We start from the raw sequence: 21815 nt of genomic DNA, 5'->3' as shown, positions 1-21815 counted from the left end.
ACTCTATCAGGGATTTTCAAAGCCCAACAGTTAAAAACATGCTTTTTATTCACAGTGTGCCTCCCCTCCCCCCCGCCTCAAGCCTCTCCCTTGCACTTGTTAACCTTTTCTTGCATCCTCCCCTCTTTCCTTCTCTCTGCTCTGTCTCTCTCAGCCTCTTTCCCACATCCATTTTTCATCAGCTTTGGTCCTGATGCAGCACTAACCGCTCCACTAAGCACAGTAGAAGATGTTTGATGGCATGACGTCAGCAGGTTGGAATAACTCTGTGTGTGTGTGTGTGTGTGTGTGTGTGTGTGTGTGCTTGTTTTTATGCCTGTGTGTCTTAAGCGCAGGTGCAAAGCTGAGCATATGAAGGACAAACAGTGAGTCATAGGTTCTGTGCAATTTCTCTTTGGTTTTCAAAGTCACATGGGATGGATTAGCTGCCATATTCTGTAAAAATGAGGTCTCGGAGATTTACTGTCCTGATTAAACACCCGATTCATATTTTACAGTCTTCATCCTATCTTGGGGTAGCAAAACAATAAAAGATAGAGACCTGAAAAACAGAGAGGAAGCACTCAAGAAATGCAGCCTCAACACTTGTTCTTTTTTTCTCCTTTGCTCAACTGAAAACAAAAATACATACTTTTGATGAAGCTCCCACCGTGTGGTTGTTTCAAAGCTGCGTTTGAGGTTTTTAGGTCAAGTAGGAGTTCAGATATCAGATAGCCAACATTTAAAAATGTCCCTTACAACAGACTCCCACTGTAATAGAGGAAGAGGAAGTCATGATGGCCTTGAATTGAATTGAGCAATTTCAAACACATATTACAAAACGGCTTGTTTTGTTATCTGTAGCGGTAACAAAATGAAACTCTTTTGAGTTTGATGTCAGGGTTCATGTTTGTAAGTGGTGTCTTATGATGTACTGTGCTGTCTCAGGTAATCAGTGGCGTACAGTACAGAGAATCAGATGGTCACTGCTTATTTTGGTGAAACAAATGGAAAAGTAGTCCTCATTTAGAGCCTCAATGAACCGGTCATTGTCTTACTGAAATTAGGATTGAATTATCCTTCAGTCCTCAGTGTCTCCCGTCCTCCATTTAAAGTCGCTTAGTTCCCAAAGAAGTCCGGCTGCTCAAATGCAATAAATTTAAAAAAGCTATATAAAGATAAACATTATTTTTCCGTCATTAACACAAAGATCACCAGTTTGTTGACGGCTCAACAAATGAAATTTTCATGCAGTGTTGGGTAATTCTGCATGATGGAGTGAGAAAACAAGCTCGTCTGACTTGGCATGTGCTTGTTTACGGTATAAGTCGTTCACATTTATTTCGAGCAGGTAATTGTATTAAAGCCCATACTGTTCCCTCTTTGTTGAGCAGAAGAATGGAAGTGCTGAGAAGAAGAGAACAACATTTAGGAGGCGGGTGCCGTCTGGGGAAATGAGATTCTTTCTCACAGCTGATTTCTTTCACATGTCTCTTTTAACTCTGTTAGAGCGAGCAGCAAATCAAATGGCAACCGGCAAACACGTAAAGAAAGCTCTGTTGGAATGACATGACTAACCTTTAGCGTGTTGCTTGTTGGGCCAAAATCAAAGCACAGCAAACTCGCAGGTGTACCTTTTAGTCTGTCTGCTGTAAACAAGCAGTTCCGCCCAAAATACATGGCAAACTGTATCAATCCACGATCAATAGTTAAGGGGCGGACTGATACAGTTTGCTCGTGTCTTTTTGCAGGAGATAGTTCCCAACAAAACCCTTTGCCCCTGCAGACTGTGGGTTGTGGCGGGTATCCTTTTTGGAAAACATGTTTCATATGTACATTTTTGATGATTTGAGCTCCACAAAAGAAAACCCATCCAGCCTCACTGCACTGTATATGAAGGGAGACAGGGGAGAACACAACAGACTGGAAACTTCACCAAATCACACAGAAACTATCCGGATGGACCAACTGCACCATAGGGTAAGTGGGAAAATATGTTTCCTTGTATTTTGGGTGAACTAGCTTTCTTTTAGATGTTTTTTTAGGATTATTTTGGGGCATTTCTGCTTTATTTGCCAGTGACAGTGGAGAGAGAGGGGATGACATGCAGCAAAGGGCCTGGGCCAGATTTGAGCCTCGGCTGCTGCAGCTTAGCCGTGGTATTACATGGCACACGCTCTATATTGCGAGCCAACTAATTGAACTGTTCCTTTAATTTACCAGTTTTCCAGCTATAGATACACCTATCCCAGAATGTCCAAGTTTGGAAACTGCTCTTCAAACTCAGGCTTCTCAAGCATCTCCACTTTCTCACGTCAGAAAGATGATCTGTAGTTTAAATGATGCCGACGAGATAAGACGCCGTTTCCTTGCCAAAAACCCACGAGCACACATCTATACATTAGCACGGCCGTGATAAACGTGTAATTGCAGGCCAAAAATGATACGACATCAAAGCCCGGCTTAAGTGATTCACTAATCACAACCATGTTTATCGTGTCTGTACGCTTGCCAGTCCCCTCCTCCCGTCATCTCCTTTTCTCACATAAGAGCTCAGAGCTGAGATGGTTATCAGTGTGCAGACAAATCTGGAGATTCATGATAGAAGGATCAGCAAAGGTGGGGTGAGGGCTGGAGGAGGCGGACTTGTTATTTCAACCCAGTTACAGAGGCCGGTCAATGGGGTCAAGCAATGGCCAATGTAGCCTGAGTATAATTCTGTCCTGGGAGGTCTTCCTGCGACCAGGCTGTTGTTGTTGTTTGGCTCTGTTTGCTGTCTGACAAGGGGAGGGGGGGCTGCAGCAGCCGCTCAGATGAAGGACAGTGTGTGTGTGTGTGTGTGTGTGGCTGTGTGTGTGTGAGAGAGAGAGAGATAAACAGACAAATCGTGGGAGGTATAGAGACTTGAGGTTAAAGGGTTATGATGCACTGATGTAGGTTGAGGGAAACCTGGTGTAATCTATCATCCATACCAGGTGTGCAGGATCACTCAGTGGCTGTCTCTCTCTCTCCTGCAAGCACACACACAGGCACATTTCTGTCTCTCTTAGTGACATCGTGACAGTAGAGAGAGACAGGAAAGACAGGGGAGAGAAAGAGAGGGGACAACTCGCAGCAAATGTCCCAGGCCGGATTCGAACCCAGGCAGCTGCTGTAAGGACTCGGCCCCGGTACGTGGCTCACAGTCCACTGGTCGAGCCACCGGATCACCCCTATTTATCTAATTCAATGTCCCTGTGCCTTTAGTACTAGCTGTGGTCTCACGTCATGTGAACCAGGATGAAATCTAATAGGAGTCAACAGGGATACGCACAGATAGACTAATAAAGCTGCCATGTTTGGGAAGCAATGTGCAGTACCATGTAAAATGGCCAGGGTTGGAAAGATACTCCTCATCTCAAGCAGAAATACCTTGCTGAAATTTTGCTTACTTAAAAGAAAAATTACTAGTGTAAAGCTCTACCTGAGTGAAAGTAAACACTGGCTAATTTAAAATGCACCCAGAGTGCCGAGTTACTCTTCAAGAAGAGAGCAGAGCTTTACATTTGACTTTTTTCTCCATGCAATTCCAAAAGGAAGACAGAACAGAGTTCAAACTGGATTTTTTTTTTTTAATTTGCAAAAGTTAGAAAAGTGCACATGTAAAGCCAGAATTACTTTCCTGTTTCTTTCTGACTGTCCACCTTTGGCCAGTTTTTGATGCTTATGGAGAGCCTTCAAAATGTGTACTGTGTAATGAATATGATTTAAAATGTAGCGAAGGAAAGTACTTTTTTCAGTAAGAAAAAGTAAGTAAAGCAAAAAGGTAAAATGGATGACTGTAAAATTACTAATTATTTCACCTGTTTTTTCAGTCTCTTTGAGGCACTGGAGGACAAATGTACGAGCATTATTTCATGCAACTTGTGGAGAATGTAATGCTTTTTAAATTAATATAGGTAAATGGGTACACACTGGTCTGGTTTTGCAAGACAGGCGCAGGCAGGTTGTAACAATCAGCCTTACACATTACTACATGGAAGAAATCCCACACACTTTTTAATTTAAGACACGGCCTTTTGGCCAGCTGATGTCCATAACTGGAAGTTTTGAATGAGAATCCCTACAGAAGTGGACAGTCGGTGTGATTTTTTCATTCATTTATCTGAAGGCAGTTTATCTCGTACGAGACTGAGGGGCATCAGTTCATGTTTTGGAGTTTGGTATGGTAAACATCAAGCAGCGACAGTGATGCACTTTTTTGCTGTCATGTGGCCTCGGACACTCTGTGAAATGGTGTGTTTACAGCAGCAGGGTGGCTCAGTCATATGATATCATTCATTTAAATAACTTAACAAGAATAAAAACAAAACATGGCCACATTATGCCTGTAAACATAACCACTGACTTTCAGGTGTGTGTGTAATGAGATTTCATTTTGTGTTTAGGAGCTGCTTTTTCAATATTAGTCAATTTGTGCAGACACGCTAACAGACACTTACAGTATATACAGTATATATATAGATGTTCGATACCATTTTCACCTCTATGTCCACTGGGTTCCTATGAGTGTTTTCTGTTAGCTTAGCATAAAGACTTGAAATCCATGGGACTTGTTAGCCTGGCTCTGTTAATGTGAAAAAAATAAAACTTACACCAACTCCGAAGGTGTCTTTTTTGTTTGTTACAGTGTATCAGTGGTTTTAGTGCCACTACCTAACTTGTCCTGAAACAACTTTTTTTATTCAATGTGTATTTCAAATACACGATTCATTGTGTAAATAAGGCTGTTTTGGAGCTGCACCAAGGTTCATTTTTTCATTTTGACAGACCTAAGCTAATGACTCCCATAGACGTCAAGTCTTTATGCTAAGCTAACATGAAATGCTAACCATGGGAACCGAACCACTGGACGTACAGAGGTGAAAACGGTATCGAAAATCTTGTCTCAGGCTGGTAAGTCGAAAAAAAAGGGTATTTTTGTCCCTAAACGTGAAACTTACGGCAGATAAGCACCTTTCCATTTTAACAAAATCTTTCTCAGAGCAAGAAGAGTTGCTTTTATTTTATTTATCATGAACATACCCTCCTTGTATCCTTGTAAAATGCTTCACACAGCATCTGAAAAATAGCACACCAGACGTTATTCAATCTATTTCTAGTCTGGAACATATGTGTCAGGTCTACTTTTTATCTCTGAAAATAACCATGTTTTTTATCTACACTGGGTCAATCTTATATAATCTGGATTTACTATCGTGATGAAGAACCTCAAACTGAATTAAGCAATGACGAGCACATACGTTTGCCATATTTACCCTTCTTAGAGTAAAGCCGTAGCCTGTACATCATCATACCAAGCTCTTCTACCCAGTGTGTGCAGATCATATCAACCTTTACATGATGAAGTGGCATTATAACAACATAAACGCATGAACTAAGACCCTTAGGACATGCAGGTATTTGCAGAATAGTGCATAGTCCAATTTTATAAGGTAGGTTTTGAAAAGATAGGCTGGTGGTTTGAATAAGTGGCAATTTGGAAATACCAAAATAGGTTACAGTGGCAGAGTTTGCATCAGCCAAAGTGGCACTTGAGTGAATAGCCATAGATAGAAAAGTCTGTCAGGAATAAAAGTTTAACCAAATTCTGAGGCTGGAGGTTGCAACAGGGCACATGGAGTAAATGTTATTTGCTTCTTATGGAGTGTGTATCCAGTCTGGCTCCCCCTCAGCTTTATTTCTCTGAAAGAGCACTTTCTTGCATAACTGATGCTTCCCTTCTTAAAAATCATCATAAATAAGATCCCCGCGCAGTGTAAATACATGTTTTCTCTTTAAATCAAAGTGGACTTGACATCTAGAATGAATCACCTCGACTCACTGATTGACGAATGATAATATAAGTATCATCTGCATTTTGATATAATTCAAATCAGGCAGCCACATACAAGAGGCTCTCCCTCAACACTGTTAGGTAAGCCAAAACTCTGTTAATTAAACACACATGATTTAATTTAGTCACATTTGGCCCTCTCCATACATTTCATACATACATTTTTTTTGCGAATTATGAGTTTAGCTTTCACAAAATAACCTATAAGCAACATCAAGCTCAACATGATCCATGCTGTAAATATTATAGGACTGCACTCATGGCTTAAAAGGAGGCTTAGTGTCCTTCAGTAGAGTCTGGTTTGGATCCATGATGTAGTTTGATGTTACTTTATTTGGACTGTCCAATCTTAATATTCAACTTAGTATCAACTTTGAGTCAACTTAGTATTAAACAAACCCTAATATCACTTTAATTGGACTGACTAATGTTCATATTCAGCTTAGTATTAACTTTTATTTACATTTGATTGGTTCAAATGAAGCTGAAAAGTACTTACGATGACTCAAACTCATCTAATACAAAGTTGATACTCAGCTGAATATTAACATGGGACAGTCTAAATAAAGTTGGGCCTTTATTTTGATAGATTCAGCGCTGCTTTATTTTCTCACTCGCTGCTGCCGTCAGAGAGCCGGCCGGTCCCACAATACACACAGTGAAACTACAACAAGCAGGTAGCCAGCCGATGAGACACATATGGACACACACATGCACATGTGCACACACATACAAACGCATACACACACACACACACACACACACACACACACACACACAGAAACACAGACAACAAAGCGCAGCAGCAGCAGCACCTGAGCAGAGGTAATGGATTGTGAAGACAGTGAGAGTGTTCTTCGGGGGTCTTGTCAGGCTTTGATCTTTGGTATGTACTGAATGTGGGGGTCAGAGATAAAAGATTGGGTGCTGGCGGGGGGTGAAGAGACATGAAGGGAGACGGGAGACAGAGGGAGGGAAGGAAAGAGAGAGAGAGACAGAGGGAGGGAAGGAAAGAGAAAGAGACAGACAGACATGGCCACTATGAGACAACAAAATGAGAGGAACTAAACTGCCCATTAGACTTGAACTTGTGTCCAATATTTATTTGCAAGTAACCCTCAGTGCTCATCGTAACCATGGCGTCAACACCATTCAGATGCAAGTGAAATGGCCAACCTGAGAAAAACAGACTAAATCCTATCCTATATCCTAAGTCCTATATGGTGAACCCTCCCCGTCATGTAAAATTAAAACAAACTTGCCTCAGTTTTCAAAGAGGAGTGCAGGGACACCCAGAGGTCCTCGAGGGGCTTTCAGAGGGTCACTACAATTTAAATCGCTAGAAAAAAAAATATATGTATGATTATTTTAACATCATGTTTTATTCCCGCCACTTTCGATCTGTTTGTCTGTTCAAGTACGATGTCTAAACATTTTAATACTTAACACAAACCAAGATATCTTTTCATAACAGAGTCTAAAAGGCTAAATCACTTCAAATGGGGGTCCATGGCTTCATGAAAGTCAACTTGGGAGTCCAGAATATGAAAAAAAAAAAAAAAAAAAAATGAAAAACCTTGCTTCATCTTATAAGTCTGGCTCCTGCAGGAGGATAAACCAAATCTAATGTGTCTTAAAAACAAGCCGCCCGGGAAGGAAAACTCTCTCAGCCCTCTCATCCATCACTTTCTCATCTTCTTCCTCCTTAGTCTGGCTGTCTGTTTCTACTCCTCCTCCACATCTCTTTTACCTCCTCTTCACTCCTCCTCCCCTAAATCGTTATCTTTCCTACGTTCACCCCCGCCGCCTCCCCTCCAGCTCCTTTCCTCTGCTCTGGGACTCTATCCACACCTTGGAGGTCAGAGGTCGTGAGGTTAACTGTCAGGAACAACCTACGACCCCACGGGGAGTCGTAAACCTGTTATCTCTCGCCGTGTGTTTGCGTGCATGCGCCAGTATGAGAAAACGGCTCTGGATTCAGTCAGCCGGCTGCTCAGCTACTCATTTCAGCGCATCTGGTAGGAGGTGAGCCTTTTAAAACCGAGCAGAGGGCAAATCCCAAGTCAGGTTTCCTTACGTCTCCATGTCGGCAGCGTCGCACTGAGCCGTCGTCAATAACTCGGTGATTAAATGACCGTGCTGGCCAGATGGAGTGAGACTGAATCGACAACTTGTCCTTTCTGCTTTATTGTTTTTGTGCTCCGTGTCACAGCTGGGTTTTATTGCCGATTCCCTCGCGGGCTGCAAAAGGTTAGCCTACTGTATTTGATATCTGCTAACTTTTCCTACAAGGCTCCTCAAATATTTTTAATCCAAACACCGCCAAATTGATTCACCATTGAGACTATAAAGATTTACAGAATGTACCAGTATGAAAATATTAATAATGAGTCTTTTTTTTTTTTTTTTTTTTTTAGCTTACAGATCACTTAACAAAACACAGTTACAAAGTGCTTCAAGATAAACAAAATGTGGGCGATAAATTAAAAAAAAGTGAACCATAAATATATAGAAAGAAAACATGAATTATGAAAACAATATAAATTATATACCATAAACCAAGAAAGCCCTGCTGTTTTGTAGGTGCCAGCTCTTAAATCAGTTTCCCGCTCAATGTCAGGGTCCTTAAAAGTGAACCACCAACATTCATGCAACCTATCTGGTAACGTTGGAAAGATAAACCCCTTGTATTTCTTTTGAGTAAATCACATTCATACAGATGTCACCGGAGCCCTTTTCCTTATTGATTTTGGCCTGTCGTCTCTAAACAAAATATTCTTACTGGCGTAGTAAAACCTGGTGTAATTCTAACAAATGAAATAGTAAAATCCATGACCCTTTTGGATAAGTGGTTTGGGAAATGAATGAATGAATGAATGAATGAATGAATGAAATAGTAAAATATATCTATCCTTGGTTATACTTTGGACCCCCTTCCTCCATACTACCAAAATACTGACAAACTAGAAGCTCATTAATAAACGATAATTCTTCTTGCGTGCAATTTAAACTCACACCTCTCCACCAGGAGCTTGGAGTGCAAGGTCAGCTGCGGTTGGGAGTTCAGTGTCTTGCTCAAAGGCGCTTCAGCAGGGCAGATAGTCACCGACATGGGGGCTTGAACGTGTCTGCTTAATGGAGGCCTCCCAGCTCGATACAACACCCTGCCACTTGTTGTGAGGAGGACAGGCAAGAGGAGAGGAGGTTGGAGATGTAATTTGCCAGCTCCATCATCCTCCTCTTTTCCTCGAACTCCTTCCCCTCACTGTTGTATTTGGTTCAAGGGGGATAAATCTCCTCTGCTGGCCTTTGTGGAGTTATTTAGGAGACAACGGGTCTTCTCTCTCTTGGAGCCGCCGGCTCTTTTTTGGAGTTTCGACAAGTGGAGAGAGGAGTGCAGCCAAGAAGTATATGAGTAAGGCAGAGGGCAGGAAAAAAGATTAACACATAAATTGAGCATAGAAGTGAAAAAAAAAAAGAAAAAGAAAAAGAAAAAGTTGAAAAAATGTGAGAAAGCACCAGAAGAAAGGCTGATGGATAGAAATGAAACATTTCTTCAGTTCAAATCCTAATACTTACAGAAAATGTTTATCTTGTAGCACCAGATGGGTGGGGTTTACGCACATCAGAAGGCGTCTGGTTGCATTACGTGGCCTGTCACTCACACAGAGGTAACTTGACTTTGAAACTAACCTGTCAAGCTCCTCTCTGTGATTAATGCTGCACCTAGCCATTTCACAGTTGTGCGCCCCTGAGTGTCAGCTAGAGACAACTGTTTGAATTCTTCAGTTTTAGGTACCTCACCGCCCAGAATTAATGTCATGTGACCAGAAAACTGTGCAGTTCCCAGTCTTAAATTTCATTTTCTGAATAGGCTAGATGATGTTGGTGAGGAGCTGGTGAATCCATCCCATTTACTGATAAAGTGCATCTATACGTCTTGTTGCATCTTTAAGTTTCACTTTCTGTTTGACAAACTGGAACACAAATATCCTGCCAGTGACAACCTGACACAACAATTTAATTTGGCCAAATAAGGTGAAGACACCCCACCAAAACTAAAAGGTTTATCTTAAAGGGCTATCTTTCATTTTTTTTTTTTTTTTTTTAATCTAAATATATAATCTGTGTTAGTGGTGATGAGATATTCCTCCTCTGTGGCTCTACTTTGTGATGATAAAATGACTGAAAAATCTGGCCTAGTTCAGCTTAAAGGCTGAAATCCATGTTTTTATTTAATATATGATTATGATAGCCATGTGTATGGCGAGGTTATGGTAAACCTGTGAAACAAGTGCATTTGCCATGGCTGGAGACACTCTTCATACTCTGATACTGACAAATATCCAAAGTATCAATGAGCTCGTTGGGTCATCACACCTGTCCTGCTTGACGGTGCCAATAAAGACTGTTAAAACAATACAGCATTTGCATTTACATTACATGGTTGGTCAATAACATGTTAACTCTGCTGGACATCAGGAGCTACTAAATTGGGTGAATTTATGGATGTTAGTTTTAACCTCCTGGTGGTCATCGCATCCCATATGTAGCAAAAAACAACTATTTGATTTAACAAGTGCAGTAAAACAAACTGTAACAATTATTTACAAGTCCTCTCTCATCTAGCTCAGGTCTGGTGGTGATGTCAGCATGCACACTAAGTGCCACACAGGTCTGCCAGCAGGCAAACACCCAGCATCTAATGGATGTGTAAACACTCAAGAGAAAGAGACCACAGGGAGGGAGATTGAATCTTTCTCAGTAAGTACTTAGCTACTGTCTCCTTTGATAAACGAAGATGAGAGGGAAGAGAAAGAGAGAGAGAGAGAGAGGAGTGGAGAACAAGTGAAAAGAGGCTGGGTAAATACAGAGCCAGGAGCATGAAGTGTTTGCTGATGCTTGAGCCCTGTGCCTTTTTGTGTGCAAAGTCAACAGAGTTTGCAGCATCCATGCAAGCATACATGTACAAATACACACATACACTCAGATGCGGACAAACACGGAGTCACATAAACCTGCAAAAAAAAAAAAAAAAAAAAGGCTTCTGATGGGAATAAAGTGAACACACAGGCCTCATGTCACACCTAACTGAGGACATTTTCTCTGCGTCTCTCTCTCTCTCTCTCTCTCTCTCTCTCTCTGTGTGTGTCTCAGTCCCAAGTTAAATATAGACACTGGAATGCAGCAAGAATGAAAAATAATAAACATTCACCAATGGAAATAATGCTGCCCAAATGCTTTCCAATTAGCTTGAATTGCATATTATCAGATGACATGGAAAACAGACCCTCTCCCTGCTGGTTTTCCGCACTGTTGTTTTGTTTAGCAGATTTTTTTTTTCTTTTTCTAGGGTTGTAGTGGCTCTATATCTGTCTTTACGTCTGTGTGGTAGGGTCAGCTCAACGGTATAATTTCAGAGTTCAAAAATGCACAACTGGCAGTAAGTGCTAGACATACTCTAGTCTGGGAACTTGTGAAAGGAAATCGGAGCAGTTCAGGCGAGGCGACACCTATCTGCTTTGGGGTCAGTTCAATTTCACTTAGCTCAGGCTGTAAAATGAAACTGGAATTCATATCATAACAGCAAAGCCTTCATTCTTTTGTGTTTTCTGCATTGGATGGATTTAAAAAAAAAAAAAAAAAAAAGTAGTCTAAAATCCAGTTGTTTCAGCTGATTTTTTTTTTTTTTTTTTTTTTTTTTTTTACCAATACCGATAATATCTAAAGAATATATGTATTTGAGTGAAAACGAGGTTTAATTCTCAACACCTGATGCTTCACGTTGGAAAACCAAGTTGCCTTAGAGTGCTTCCCATATTCTGGGCCCCTAGCTGTACTTGCCAAAGTGTGAAAGATTGTATGTATATCTTTATTTTACTTATAACATTTATTTTATCAGGGAAGTCCCATTGACATTAACTCACTATTACAAGGGATGCCGGTGCCAAAAATGGCAAAATCTCTACTGTAACAAGAGAAGATATAAATATTTGACCCTGCTGGAGTATGAGCGTGGACGGGTTGTAGTTATAGTTGTTCAGTTTTATGGAACTTGATGGTATTTTTGTTCGACATTGATTTAATTGCATTTTGGGCCAAATCTAAAGACACATCCGAGCTCTTTGCACAGCACTCATCTGTTAATCTGTCCTAAACAGTGGACAAAAGACTTAATCTCCCCATCTCCCTGCTCATATGTGCACTTATGGTAATCCTCGCTTCTCCCAGTGTATTCTACTGCTCATTCATCCCCATTCCCCAAAACTCTTCCTGGCATCCCAAACACTCCTGCCATTCCTCTGAGAGCTCGAATGTCCCGAGGAGCGAAGCTGCGAGCCTCAGGCGTCGTGTCGTACGAGGGTGAGAATATAGTGGCAGCATTTTTGACACTCACAGGAAGGTGTGGCATTTTGATGGGGGTTGAAGGTGGACGGCGGGGGGGTGTCAGCTGGGTGTATGTTGCCCCTGATCTGTGGAATTTGGGGAAGAGGGCAAGGAATGCTGGGAATGCCAGTCATGAGATAGGCGAGGGGAGGGCAGGGTCTTGGGGGGTCAGCGGGGGTCTTGAGGTCAGCTGCTTGCTCACACCCAAATCTGATCTGAGCTCCTGGGGACTTTAAATGGACCCAAACGACATAAATTACACCATCACACTTAACTATTTTATCTTAACTTTAATTACCCAGGGGACAAAATACCATCAACCATGTTTCCATCTTCCCTTTGTTATGTACATTTTGTTGTACCGCATAAAAAATTCTTGGTTGGATTGGCAAATGTTGAATGAAATCTCGGAAATGTGACTAAAAGTTAATATGAGGTGGATAAATATTTTATTTGGGGAAAAAAAAGACCTGCGTTAATTTGCGATTGAAATGCATTTGCAGAATAAAATCAGAACATGTACATAAGATATAATCCCATTAGCAGTTGCTCTTTATTCTGCTGTCATGCAGATGGATGTCATGGCAGATGGTGCCAGCCTTCTCATATGTGACGAGAAACATCGGCATAGTGCAACAATTACAAGGATGCAAGTGGCTGCCCATAGCATCGGTCAGATGATGACGATGCAGGATACATCATCATCATCCGACCCATGGGAGGCTAAGTTTTATTTGCTTCAGTAGATGTTGTGGACACTTTAATTTGTATGATTTTTTTTTGCAACATTTATTTATTTGCTTGCAATTAACTTGAATGTTTTATGGAAATGCAGATCATTGTTGAGATGTTTCCAGGAGCATACCATGTCACAGCAAGCATAAACACTGCAACAGCAACAACAAAAAGCTGCGGTAGGGAATTTCCTTGATTATAATTGCATCTAAAAGCATCCAGCTGGGTAATTAAGACTACACGCAGCTTTAATTACCGAGCTGTGTGCATACCAACGTGTTTGCTGTGATTTATGATGAGATTTCCAAAGCAAACCAACTTTCTCTTTTTCCTTCTTTCATCTTTATTTTTTCTGTCCACATGCGTTCGCACAAACACACACAAAACACACACAGTCTTCAGCGCTATTCTTTGTTGTATTCCTCCCAAACAGTTACACCAGCGTGCAGGACAGCACTCACTGATAGCCAGTAACCACTCCACCCCCCATCCCTTACATCCCTCCTGTCTCTCCAAAGCAGTGTCTCCTCTGTGGTGTCGGTTTTCAGGGCTTTCCTGGAGGAACTTCAGCCACTGGGAATGAAGCCTGAGTTGTCCATTAGTTAGATTAGCGGCTCTGTGGGGAGGCTCTGGTTCCCCCCTCGGCCCAGACGAGACAAAAGACCTGGCCTGGCCGCATTGTACCTCTGTCAGTAGGTCTCTACCCAAAAAGCCTCTGTCGGGACCCAGATCCACTGATAAGAGTGCAGCGAGTTGGGCTGTTTGTTCACAGCTTGTTAGCATGCAGCTAGTATGGCCATGAAAAATCACTTCGACGTATTATTCCTATCGGGACTTACAGTGTGGATTTGCAGTGATCTGACTTTTTATTTTATCCACTTCATCCACGGTGTATCTGTAGAAACTGTGTGTCTGTGGTACTCGATAGGTAGTTTATAGAGATCTTAAAAGCATTTTTGTCTCTTGTATCTTCGTCTAGTTGCTTTTAGAGTTTGCAGTGATACTTGAATTTAAGGTGAATAAAGAGAAAAAGCAAATAAAAGTTAAAAAAAAAGATTTTAATGATGTGAAACTTTAACCATTTTTGGTCCTTGCCATGTTGTTTTTGTCAGTTCTAAATAAATTTTACTACCTGATAAAAGAATTATTTATGGGCTATGTGGCGCAGTGGCACCACACACACCGTGTAAGGAGCTAACCGCCTCTGGCAGCCTGAACTGTTGATCATAAAATGGGTCAACTCAGAAAAAAGCCATTTATTAGCTTGTTCATGTTTTTGGAAAACAGTTCAAAAGCATGTGTTTGTAAGTGATGACAACTAATGGGAGTCATTACTTTTTAAGTTAAGGGAAGGGGCATTGTGGTCTTGAAGTGGTTAGGTCACAGGTTCAGACATCTTTGATGGTGCCAAAATGCCTTGAGGTGCAAGCCAAGAGCAAAACACTGAAGCCTTATGCGTCCCTGTGGATGCTAATGCTATTAAATCGTGTAGCTCTAAATTCTTTTAAGAAATTTAACCCTTGCCTCACATTGTTCCTCCGTCTCTCCCACAGCCTCTGCAGAAGAACGGACAGATCTCCAGCATGACCAGTTTAAATGGACACTCAGAGGACAACACTCTGGCAGAAGGTGTGTGTATGTGCGTGTATGTGTGTGTGTGTGTGTGTGTGTGTGTGTGTGCACTAGAAAAGTCCTTGTTTATTGACAGTGTGTGGGATTTTGTGTGCTGTTGTTTTTGTCTGTGAGATCAGTAATGACACCGCTTGTGTGTGTTTGTGTCTGGGATTTTCTTCTGTTTCTTCAGCAGCGGCAGAAGGTGAGCTTGTTTGTGTGGGGTCATTTTCAGTGTGTGTGTGTGTGTGTGTGTGTGTGTGTGTGTTCTGTGGTCTGCAGATGTCTGCATTGCTCTGCAAGATCCGCTTGATCCTGAGCTAATCTCTCTGTCAACACAAAAGGAACACCTTCTTGGGTTTTTCACAAAGTAACCACACACACACTCACATACCTGGCATACTCTCTCTCTCATACACACTTGTGTCCTGCTATCACTCATTCCATTAAGAGATTGGATGCTGACGTCATCCCAGTCATAATACACCCATTTTAGGACACTGGTATGTAATCTTTGTGTGATGCTGCATTTCATAACTGATGCCAAAACATTTTCACCTCACAGCACATCCCCTGTGTTTTGAATTCATGTTTCATATTCGAATTTCAGCCTCAAAGATATTGCTTTGGGTTTGATGTTCAACTAACACACACCGTGTTTCTGGCAAAGGCTTGACACTGCACAGCAAGAAGAAAAATAGTAGTTTTACCTCCGTGTGTCCACTTTTTATTTAGTTTACTGCAGGACTTGCCAGTGCTTTAGTGGACAGCCCAAGTCAGCTTTTTCATAAAAATATGAAACCCACCAACATCAGTATTAGTTGACTCATGGCAAAGTGATGAAGTGATCAAAAAGATTTTTCTCAAAAATGGTGCAGTCCAATCAAAATACAAGAAAAGACATTTTTAACCTAACCTTGTGCAGTTTATCCATCCGTATAGTTTCTGTGCGATTTGGTGAAGTTTCCAGTTTTCTGCAACCTCCACTGTCTCTCATCACTACAATAAAATGGGCCTGGATGGATATGCATTGAAGATTTTAATGTGAAACGTTTTATTGAGGATTATTTCCTATGGAAGAACGCTAGCAACCTGTCTGTGAACCTCTTTCAGGGCAGATAGTTAAAGTTTGCCGGTGTTCTTTGGCAGGAAATAGTTTCTGACGAACCCCTTCACCACAAAGAGATGTAGATTATTTTAGGTATCCATGTCATTGTTTTTGGAAAGAGCTGTTGCTGTTGAGTTCTTTGCATGTAAATTTTATGGTTTGAGCTCCACAAACGTGTACCCATCCAGCCTGAGTGTATCGGGGTGCCAGGAAACAGCAAAGATCACAGAAAACTGGGAACAAAATCACACAGAAAGTATCAGAATAGACAGACTGGGACTGTCTGTGGCCCAGTGGGAGACACTCTGGGGACATGAGAAGGTGTCATTTCGAAATCAATATTTCAAATTATCATTATTCAGTGACATAAAGTGGCAAATAAATTGGCTTTAACATGCACCAGTCTGCCTGTCCATCTCCTCAGGCTGCCTCCTATCTCCATGCATGTGTCTGCTTATTTTCTTTGTGGTTTCTAACGGGCCTCCCTCCATCTGGGAGGGCTGCAGGGGCGTGTACTCCCTCCCTAAATATTTAGCAGGCCATGACCTGGGCCCTGCACAAACCAACCTGCGCCACTTCATAAGACGCTGTGGCCCAGGGGAAGGAGTAACCTTATACTACTTAAAACAGGAGATATGTCACATGCCGCTCTGTCAAATAACCCATTTAATAACCTATTTAATGAAGCTCTGCTGTCCAGCTATAGAGAAACCCTACACTCTCTTTAGAGACAGAGATACAGAGCGTATGAGTTGGGTTGCAGAACAGTGGGGAGTAATTCAGTTGCTCCTATGGAGATGTACTGGATGTTAATTAGTTCTGTTGAAACATACATGAGAGAGGAGCAGGTCAATGTCACATATTTAACTTTTCAGGAATGCTTAGATTTTGTGAACTTCTGTTGGCCCGAAAGGAATCTGCAGCCACAGAAACCGCTGCTGTCATGTACCCTGAACCATTTCTTTACTTTGGTAAAAAAAAAAAGTGGTAGTACATTTCTGAAGCAACAAAGACACACGGACAAATATTCAAACAAAACAAACAAAAAAAAAAATCCCATAAAAATGCAAGATTCCATGTCTAGTCCACAAAGGTTGATCATTGCTCAGAAGTTAAATGTTAAAAGTTGACAGGATTGCATTGGAATGTGTTGCATGTTGTCTCAGGTGTGCAAATCTTTAAAGTCTTTTTGTGTCACAGTTAGGGCGATACAGTATCAGTATCATGTTAAAATGATCTGCATAAACACTGGCTGCAGAAAATGGCATAATTTTTTTCGAAAAAAAAAAAATCTCATTGATCTACGCATCAAAAATATGTTAACTTGGCTCCTCCCCTTCTCCACCATCTTCCCTTTATGAATGATGTGAATGTAACAGCTGAAATCAACAAAGGATCACGGTTTTCACCTGCTTCAACTGATCTGTTTCACATAAATATTTGTTTTACCCATGATAATATACAGTATACCCCCCTGGAGAACCACAAAGCAGGACACAGAATGAAAAAGAAAGCAACCGTAGCTGTGTTGTGAATAATAACTGCATTTGGACTGTTTAGGAAGCCAGTTTAAACACTTCACGCTTATTTCTCTGTCTGTCAGTCTGTATGTTTATTGTATTATCGATCATGTCTGTTGCTGGCTAGTGTATTTATTTTTGCACATAAGGTCAGAGTTATTTCTGCTGTGCATGTGTAAGTGGGTCTGCACACAGTAGGGCTTTATGGGTATTGCGCCCAAATAGTTATGCATAGGTTACCTGCGCTAATAGCTTGCATTTCATTTTTAGACAATGCATAGACATGACTGGCTGCTTGCAGATGGAAAATAAGATAAACACATTGGTCAGCTGTAAATGTCTTTCCTCTTAATGATGATGCTGATGCAGAAAGATCCTCATGTTTGCATTGCCTCGTTGCAAGACTAACAACATGAATCCTACTGAAGTATAAATATAGCGTGATACTCAATATCAGGGAAAATGAAAAGTAAAAGTCGCAACCTGTCTCTTCTCCAGAATGCAGCATTTCTTTATTTATTTCCAATCATATTCCCCCTTCCATGTCAGAATGGAACAAGCAACAAACAAGACCTTACCTGTCTTAGTTTGCGGTGAAAAACAGGATGCTTATCAGAGAACACAAGTTGTGAAAGACATTCAAGGCCGCGGACTAAAGCCGTGCAAGAGAGTGGAAGGAAGGGAGGTAGGTATACAATAGAAGAGAGGGAAGATAGGGCAGTGGAAGTTATGGAGGGGTTACGCATCCCAGCATCGCTGCGCCTTCAGCGGAGCCTGATAAAGACACTGCATAAAGACGATGCATTGTGGGAGCCAGGAAGAGAAGAGGAGTCTCTCTGATAACAACGAAAAACAACAAAGGGCAGGCCATACATCAAAGACAGATGTGAACAAACGCAAACACAATCTCCATATCAGGTACACCAGAGTATTTACAGTTGCCGGACCAGCCCACTGGTAAAACAACACACTCCAAACATAATCACATACCAGCTTGAATCATCCATATAACCAGTGGACATTCAACAGATTCAAGTGCTGAAAAGCAAAAAGCATTAAAACAGAATTGAAGTCCAGTGTGTACTCTGGGGTTTCTTTTCCACTGCTCTTTCCTGAAAAACTCTCTGAATACAAACCCAGAGGCTGCTGGTTCATTTCAGGTCGCTGAGCCTTGAAATGGGATATGGACACTGTCATACTCTTATGTGGGTTATTGGTTAAATCCTGCAAATGCTGGACATTAATCCTGGTAATTAAAAGTAATCCAATCCAAAACTGCTGAATCTAAGATCAAATTGTTGTTGTACTCAAAGTGCTTGTGTTTGTTCTACAGTTACATGGTATTTGATTGGACTACAGTTCCTTGTGCCATTCAGCCTCAGGGGGAAACAGAAAGACCGGGACAAAGGAAGGGAAAGAGGAAGTGTGCATTGGGCCAGTTTCATTCCATTCCTGTTGAGACTGACCTCACTACACACTGTGTGATTCAATCTTTGGAGGTCGTCAGATATGAATAAAATATAGACGCACACATGGGTCAAATTGTTTTTACAAATAATTCTTCACATTTGTTTTAACCTGCTAGGAGCCCAAAATGGGCCAAGAAAGCCCAAACCTGAGCCCTTAGGCTTGGGAATGCTGAGTTTATACCAGGTTATTAGACAGAAAGGAACTGAATAAATATTACATGAGAGCTAAAATACCACTATACAGAAGAGCGAGACAGGGGCAGAGAGAGAGAGATGGGGAGGAGTAAAAATAGACGAGGAAAAAGAGAGAGAAGGATGCAGTGGGGAAGTGAAACATGGCAGTGCCATGAATGATGCAGACACCCCTTGAGACAGTCAGTGACAAGACGCCTCTTCCCTTCAAATTTCATCAAAATCAGACCAGTTTAGTCAAGAAAATATACAAATACAAAGCTGCTTTAATCAAAATCCTAAGGGCTGAAGACAGCTGACAAACACATGGAAGAAGCACATCATTTTATGGTTGCGTCTTTATGGTTCTCACCCTCCGTACTGCTAAGTTATGTACTTATTCCACTATTTTCCCAGTTGACTCAAAACCGCCCTGAATTTTGGCAATTCCACTCATTTGCAGCTTCATTCATAGCACCCCTCCTAGGCCAATAAGTATATTCAATTTAAATGCTGGAACAGAGCTCAAAGAGGCACCATCCCTCCAAAATCAGATCATCTCATGAATTAACTTTTCTCAAAATGAAACATGCTGATCTGAGGTGTTGATCCCATCAGTAACTGTGAGTTTGATCAAAGGGAGTGAGCCGTGTGCATGCACATGCCTGTGTGCATGTGTGTGTTTGGATGCACATGTGTGTCTGTGTGACTGCCTGGCTGCTTTCGGTGGTGTAGGTGCAGAGGTGCAGTGGGAGCCCAGAGAATGACATCATAGCTGATCTAATTCACTGGCTGGAGCATCGCCGGTCCCTTCCAGATGGCTGGCAAGCTGCAGAAGAGGACAGATGCAGTTTTATGTGAGGATGGAGAGAGAGAGAGAGAGAGAGAGAATGCTGACTGTGTGGTTGTGAGTGTGTTCAACTCATTCTGTCTGACCTTGATCAAACAGTGTTTGCAACAAAATATTTGTCTTTGCTTCATCAGATCATGTGAGTCGGCTTCACCATATTAGTGAGGACGACTGCAGTATGTGCTCACATCTGAAAGATACGTGTTCAATCTCAGGGAGGGTTTAGTGCATGGATTTTAAAATAGTACTCGCCATCTATCCCTTAATGAACCGCACTATGTGGCAAATTTCACTCGATAGCACTGCAAGCAAGTATGTTAAGATGTAAGAGAATTATTTACAAATGCAGTTTGACCCAGGTGTGACTGAAATGATTTGCATGTTTCTCTGTTTTTGTTTTGAGATGAAACTTTAGCCCTACAAGTGTTGGAGTTTCCCCGCTTGTTGTTCTTTCAAAATGTCCTCAGGGGGCATTTACAGTGGTTTCACTCATTGACTGCAGGTCATGCCCGATGGAAAACCAAAAAAAAGGTGAATAGGGTAAAGTCAAGTTGAGCACTGTTTAACTGTATCAATAATCACGGTTTGAAAACTACTGTCCAGTGAAGCCTCTGTTCAAGGAATCACGCTCAAAATATCCACTTTTTTAATGTAGCTGCGCTGCTACTAACAATTGTGGATGCTGACCGCACACAGTCCAGCCATTTACAAGGTTTTGACCTGGTCTTGTACGTCTTTATTTGTTGCAGGTGTAAAACTTTATGACCTGGATTTTTAAGCAGGTTGTATGTATGTGTGTATGTTCCATCAGGCGTGTGGAAGGGGCTGCTCCCTGCACTTAAGCTGTGTCCAACATTGCCAGTGTGGCTTTGCACTGCACTGTAATGCAACCCAGCCATGTGCTCTTTCCTTTTGGTGTTTTGCCCATATTCCTTTTACATGCCAGATGACGAAACTCATTACACTCAGTATTTCCACTCAAGATGTTCTCGGTGCACTTTGTTGTCCTATTGCAGTAGGGACTTGTATTGTTGTTGGTTTGAATGTGCACAGACACTGCATCCAATAACCTGAGAGTGAGACTGATTGATTGGTCGTATAGACGGGAAGTGATCCCAGAGGAAGCTGTTAGCGAGGCTGAGTTTGATATTTGAGTGCTTTAAAACCCCTCAGTCCTATGAGATCCATCATCATGTAGCAGCCAGTAGTTCAATTACAATCATCTGGGCAGGATATCTTATGTAGTCATTTGTTATGAAGGGACCGCCTCAAGGCAAGTGAGGATAGGAGAGCTCTATTAGAATGCAGCGCTATATTAGAAATCATATATACCAAATGTTTAATGTCATGTTAGCATTTTTTTTCCCTTCTCAAATGCAAAGTGCACCCATGAGTCCTTCTTGTCACCAAACAGAGGAAGTCCATGGCACAAAGAGCCTCACAACATTCTTGCTGCCGTGCTAAAATTGTGATCATGATTTGTAACTTTCAAACGGGTGCTTTTCCAGCAGCAGCGGACATCAGGGGCACAGTCCCCTCTCATCTGTGAAGTAGGCCAACAAAACCAAAAGCTGGATACCTCCAGGTCCTGCTAACTATTTCATGGTGGTGTTGAATTGATTCATCGTACAACCAAATGACTAAAATCAACTTGTCCTCTATCTTCTCTGTTTTGACATCTGTTGTTTACGTCTTTTTCATCATGTTTGGCCCTTTTTCTCAGGAAATTTCAGCGGTCAGGCAAGTGGAGGATGACACTCCACTGAAGTTGAGGTCGGTTCAGTCTGGAGCGCCCCGAATTACACCACATCCAAAACACAGGGCGCATAGCTTGTAGAGGACTCATGCCAAAGTGTTTAACCAAACAGTGTCCGAGGTGATCAGGGCCTGAAGTTACAGTAATGATGTCGAAGTCGTTGTAGCTTCCCACCGAGGTTCTCAGACCCCCTAGGACCTCTTTGTCTCCCCAGGCGCGGCTGTCTCATCTTTCCCGGCATCAGGGAACCTAATCTCCCTCTTCAACCTCTAACCTCCCCCAGGCATATGGAGGATTGAGAGAATGGACCAGGAATGTGACTGTACCACTCCTCCTCCTCCTCCTCCTCCTCCT

General features: G+C 41.8%; 1 protein-coding gene across 1 annotated transcript in view; it reads left to right on the top strand.

Annotated features, from left to right (window-relative positions):
- akap12b (A kinase (PRKA) anchor protein 12b) overlaps nucleotides 1-21815 on the top strand; it is a 51441-nt gene that overhangs the window by 10952 nt on the left and 18674 nt on the right. The window contains exon 2 of the mRNA XM_030046652.1: nucleotides 14530-14605. Within this exon, the coding sequence (XP_029902512.1) occupies nucleotides 14530-14605 (76 nt within the window). The remainder of the gene's footprint in view (nucleotides 1-14529; nucleotides 14606-21815) is intronic.

Source organism: Myripristis murdjan, chromosome 24, assembly GCF_902150065.1.
Source record: "Myripristis murdjan chromosome 24, fMyrMur1.1, whole genome shotgun sequence".
NCBI lineage: Eukaryota > Metazoa > Chordata > Actinopteri > Holocentriformes > Holocentridae > Myripristis > Myripristis murdjan.
Note: the sequence above shows the minus strand (reverse complement) of the source record. Positions and strands in the feature narration are given on the sequence as shown.